General features: G+C 41.3%; 1 protein-coding gene across 2 annotated transcripts in view; it reads left to right on the plus strand.

Moving 5' to 3' along the window:
- Positions 1–5,526, plus strand: part of PSME4 (proteasome activator subunit 4) — a 118,765-nt gene extending 113,239 nt beyond the window's left edge. For both annotated transcript variants that reach the window (XM_025201589.1, XM_006021587.3), the window contains 2 exons: positions 3,235–3,374; positions 3,866–5,526. In XM_025201589.1, coding sequence (XP_025057374.1) covers positions 3,235–3,369 — 135 coding nt within the window. In that variant the 3' untranslated portion in view covers positions 3,370–3,374; positions 3,866–5,526. The remainder of the gene's footprint in view (positions 1–3,234; positions 3,375–3,865) is intronic.
- Positions 5,527–5,814: the final 288 nt, after the last annotated feature.

Below are 5,814 nucleotides of genomic sequence, written 5' to 3' on the forward strand. Positions count from 1 at the left end.
TTGGTTCCAGCAGGAGGGTGGGGGCAGCATGAAGCCTCTAATCTTCTGCTTCCAGGAGGTGGAGTGGGAAGAGGGAGCACTCGCTGACTGTGTCCTGCTCTCTCTTCCTAATAATAATTGTTGGAACCTCTCCTTAAATGATCCGTCTCCAGCGTTCCTTGCAAATTATTCATATGGAGAGAGCCAAAATTATTTTTTTGGGGCGTGGGTTCAGTGGCACCTGAGCCCACTGCCAGTGCAAATAAAATTGAAATTCAAGAGGAAGAAAGAAAACAGTTTTAACTTATATATGGTTTAGACCGTATCATAAGTGGCTTCAGGCTTGCAAAAATTTTGCAAAAGGTGCCCTTGGTTCATGAGTCTTGGCAACTACTGATTGAGAGATAAGAAGTAAAAACTAGAGCTGCAAAAATACGAAACCTGAGGCCCAGATTGGATACTTCTTTGGGGTCCTTAATAGCTTCAAAAAAAAAAAATCCCAACATGCATACACACTCTAGTGCAGCAGTTTCTTCAAAACTGTAAGCACTTCCTATTGCATTTAAAATATTTTTTTATTCTGTTCCTGGGATCTTTTGATGGATATAGAATCATAGGAAAGTAGAGCTGGAAGGAATGTCAGGTCATTTAGTTCAGGTCCCTGCTCAAGGCATGATCATCTTTGACTCAACCATTGAGGCTAACTGTTTGTGTAACCTGCTTTAAATAATTCTAGGTTTTTTCTGTCCTCAATTTGAAGATAGACATGGTAATCCACATTCTGTCTGAAATTAAGCAGAAGGCAGGCCAGGTGGTTGGTTAGAGACTGAGGATAGAAATGGATGTTGTATTTATCCCGGAAGAAACTTTTATCCTGGGACAAAGTGCAGTCATTCAGACATCCGTGTTTGTTGCAGAACAAACCCTAAAAAAGTTTGTGGGATAAGAAGTGCTAACAGTTTGTACTGGGATGTTATAAAGTGTATCTGAATAGTTGTCCTAGGATTGCATCATTGAATCAGTGGCAGAAAAATAGCAGTGCATTTGACTGCTCATTAAACCCTGATTGGAAGAGCATTGTGTCTACATGCCAATCCTGGGACTCTTCTCTGCTGGGACAGCTTGTCCTGGGACAAATGAAACATCTGTTCCTAGCCTGGGTCTGAAGCATGACCTTAGGTAGAAATGTACTTCATCAGATGTCATTTGAAGAGAAATGAGTCTTCCTTCATAAGTTATGTTTACCAGATTGAGTCATTTTTTTGTTGCTCTCTTTCTAATTTGCCCCTATTTTTCTTGAAGTGCAGAGCCCCAAACTGGACATGGTGCTTTAGATGAGGCCTATCGGTGCCAAATAGAATGGAAAGATCACTTTCCTTGATTTGCTAGTGACACGCAGTACACCAGTGGCTTCTTTTGCGACAAGAGCACATCGGCTCATATTTGTGCGGGCCCTCTCCCGATCCCGCCTGGATCGCCATGTGCGAGCTCTCTCCCGATCCCATCTGGGTCACCACGTGCGAGCCGGGGGCCCGTCTTTGTGCACACAGGCTGTGGCCGGCAGCCCGGGCACACGGGGCTGGAGAAAACCGCGGTGCGGTATAGTATGCTCGAGCTAGATTCAGTCACGGAGGCGTAATGGTTGATTGAAAAGATTAATTTACTTACACCCAAGGTGGTCACGGTGTAGGCTGGTCAGCTTTTCAGGCACAGCTCCGCTTGAGTTCTCGGTGGAGGACTCTAATAAACTCGGTTCCTTGACCCCGGAGTGAATCGGGCTCCGCGGGTTCAAGAATTCATTCCCACGGAGCAGCTGTATCTCCGTGAGTGTTACTCGGTTCCCAGGTCCCCCGGAGCTGTTAAGACTCCGTGGGTTTGACAATGGGGTCCGTAGGACAGGGATACGTCTGGGCTGCGATCGGCGACAGGGAGAGGCTAGAGGTTAGTTGCCTCAGAGTCGTTAAGGCTCCGAGGGTACGGTAAATAGGTTCCCCGGAGTTGTTGAAGCTCCGTGGGTTCGACAAATTAAACCTCTGTTGCCCTCTTAAGGAAAAAGCTGGGTTCGTATGGATCAGCAGCGCTTAGAGATCTTCACGCTCCTTTCCCGAACTCCACGTGCTTTCTCTCTCTCCGACTTGGGCGGAAACTACCCAAGCCTTTTGTACGGCTAGCAAGCCAATAGCTAGCAGCCACATGTGCCTACATTAAGCCTGGCCAGTAATGTGGCTCGAATCTCAATACAAATGGCAGGAACTCCTTTGCATTGTGCATCACTATAATACAAAAGAAATGCATTATGCAAAGAAAGCTATAGAACTGGCGGGAAAAGCTCCTGCACGTGGGTCCTCTGTTGCAACAGAACACTCCACCGTGCAAAAGAGCTGCAATTTTGGCGGGAACATGATTTAGCGATGCCGAAGCGCACACAAACAAAAAAACCACAACTTTGGGTTGTGACAATATTCAGCTTATGGTCCATTCCAACTCTCAGGTCTTTTTTCTTCGGTACCACAGCCTAGCCAATCATTCTTCAGTCTGTATTTGTGCATCCAGTTGTTCTGCATCTAAGTACAGGACTTTGCGCTTGTCATTACTGAATTTCATGTAGTTGATTTTGAACCACTTCTCCAATTCATCAAGGTAATCTGAATCCTAGCCTTACCCCCAGAATGTCTGCATCTCTGCCCAGCTTGGTGTCACCTGTAAATTTATCAAATGTGCACTCATTCACATCCTCCAAATCTGTTAATGAACATATTAAACAATATTGGACCCAGAATGGACTCCTGGGGAACCCTATACTGCATCTTATCCCAGCTAGACATCAAGCCATTGAAGGCTACTCATTGAGCACATTGATCCAACTGGTTGTGTATCTGTGTTACAATACTTTCATCTAGTCTGTATTTCCGTAGCTTACTAATGGGATTGTCATGGGATACTGGTGTCAGAAGCCTTGCTAAAATCAAGATATACTATATCTGCTGCTTTCCCCCCATCCACAGAGCCCTTCACCTTGTCACAGAAGGAAATCAAGTTGGTTAGGCATGAGTTGCTTTTGATGAATCCATGCTGACTGTTTTGGATCTCCTTGTTTTCCTTCAGTTGCTTGGAAATTTCCTTACTAACCTTCTCCATGTTCTCTCCTGGTACTGAGATCAGATGGAGTGATCTATAATCCCTTGGACACTCCTCCTTCCCTTGATTTAAAATATGTAAAATGATTTCATAAAAATATTTTTTTTTCTTACACAGATGACTGTAAAGAAAACACTGTCCAATTTCCGGAGGACCCACCATGACAATTGGCAAGAGCACAAACAGCAGTTCACTGATGACCAGCTGCTTGTCCTTACAGACCTCTTAGTATCACCCTGCTATTATGCATAAATAAGGTAAACTTGCATGTGTGTTGGTTAAGTTGGGGAAACACTGCTGCCTTTTGTGAAATCTGCTGTAGCCATCTACTTGAACAGAGTGAAGGAAAAGGGCCTCAAATCCAGAGGAGAGTGTTCTCTCCAAACTAACACTTTATCCAGCTCAGGGGAGCATCTCCTGTTGGCTAAGGACTGATAATGATCGGCTGTGTGTTTATTGTGTATTCCCTTCCTTACACTTTTTTTAGACTAAATTTTTTGTGGTCCCCCTTTGCTCCCACCCCTTCGCCAATTAGCTTCCCCTTGAGCGTCTGTCACAGGACCCATCACTGAAGAAACATTGAAGTACTTCTCTATACTTCACCCTACCCTAAGAGCAAGTACAAGTCTTTGGCTTGTATAACTTTGATTTCCTGTTTGCTGAAACTGTTAGTTTTGAAGGGAAATTATTATTTTTGTTTTTATTTTGTTCTACAGTATTAACTTTTTTGTAACTATTTCTGTTTCAGGTTTCATTTGGAAAATGAGGATGTAGAAACATTTCCGCAAAATAAAGGAAACTCGAAACTAATTTATCGTGTAGAGAACTTGGTTTTGGAACTATCTTTAAATGCGAATATTCAAGTCCTGAGAGGGCTCTATTCATCAAGAACTCCAACTCCACAGGGAGCAGCTATGAGAGCCTTGTAGTCTTCCATAACTGCATCTGTGGAGCCTGGTTCTGACATGTTACAAAGTACCATGTCACTGGCCTGTGTTACAAAACTGCAGTTATTTCTCATGCACAGTGGCTTAAGCCGGATGTCTCTTCTCTCATCTCATCTTCTCTCTTCCTCCACATCCCCAGCTATTTTTAAGCGGTAAATATGCAGAACACACAGGATTGTGTGAGTCGGAACCTTCTCAGTGAACCTCTCCAATTTTGGTTGATTTAACTTTTTATCTGATTGACCTGCAAGACCAGGAGCCAGTTTTTTTTCACAAAGGATTTATTTTTCACTGTGTGGGTTTGAGCACCCATTAGATGATGGCCCTGTATCATTTAATCCACCTCAGATCTGGATTACTTTTTATAATCTCTATATAAATGTAAATATCCATTCTGCTTTTTGCAGCCTAGATCGGCAGGGCAGGAAGTGGGAAAACTTCCGTGGCCTAGTTGAGTTCTAATAGAAGCTCAACCAGGTGCAGAACACACAACCATGATCATCTGCAGCTTTCTAAGGCGGGTGGAAAGGCTGGGGATCCTTTCAGATGAATAGAGCCCATAGATGTGAAGTTCTTGTCTCAAGCAATGTTTCAGTTAATAGAATGAAGAATATATGCTTTGTGCATAAAAGCACTGAATGGCTGACTTTTTTTTCTTTTTTTTTTTTTAAACAAGATACCCTCATTTACAAAGACTCTTAGTTGCTATTTGAACAAGCATCCCTTGCATAAATGGGAGACTGCTAAGATAGTGGAAGTTCTATTTTTTTTATTTTTTATTTTTTTGCCTGCAACTTTGTTCAGAGACTGATATCTATTGGCTATTTAATGACATGTGTAATATGTGTTACATAGATGTAAAAGACTGTATAAATTGTAGAGGCATTGCATTGATGAAACATTGTACAGTTTGCAACCTTTTACATAACACCATTGTGAGATTATTTTGTAAAGATTCACACTTAAATGTTAATACTATAGTGGTTTTGGCTTTTGTATCAAATCAAATGCCATTAGTTTTTTTTAAATTATTTTCTTTAACAGAATATCTTTCCATGTCTAAAAGGCAGAGATTTTATTTTGTTTTGGGTTTTCATTGATCTCATTACTTATATCTGATGCAGATTTTTAATGCAATGTTTGTGGCCATCTCTAAATGAAGACATCACATGTTTTGATGTGGTAAGTTTATAGAATGCAAGGTACTTCCTACATTGAAATAAATTCCCAAGTTGGTGTGTGTTTCATCTTTCGTACAGCCAAACTGGAACACTATGATACAATTTGAATCATCTACCTGCTGAGTATGAGACTCAATCCAAACTTAAAAGCACAGCAGTGTTCCTAGTACAGTATTTAGTAAACGTCAGCACACAGATGTAACCACTGTATAGCGTAGTGCCAAAATTATTTCAATCGTGTACCTAGTTTAAAACCCAATAAATGGATTGTTTGTAACATCTGCATTTTTCATCTTTTCAAAAATAGACATTAATTGTGTAAAAAAACAATGTAGATTTGTCTGCTTTGATATTTCTCTGGAGATTTTGCGTCAAATCTTCTTCATACCTGCTTTTCCTCTGGTAAGAGTTTATGCATTATATATACATAATAATACACTTGTGTTTTAAAGCCATTTGATATTATTGTATGTATAAATGTAGCCTCTTCACCAGCCACTGAAATACTTTACCTCGGGACTAGACTATGAAAACTGTTTTAGCATCACGCAGCATGTGAATGAATAATA

This window comes from Alligator sinensis, unplaced genomic scaffold (genome assembly GCF_000455745.1).
Source record: "Alligator sinensis unplaced genomic scaffold, ASM45574v1 scaffold432_1, whole genome shotgun sequence".
NCBI lineage: Eukaryota > Metazoa > Chordata > Crocodylia > Alligatoridae > Alligator > Alligator sinensis.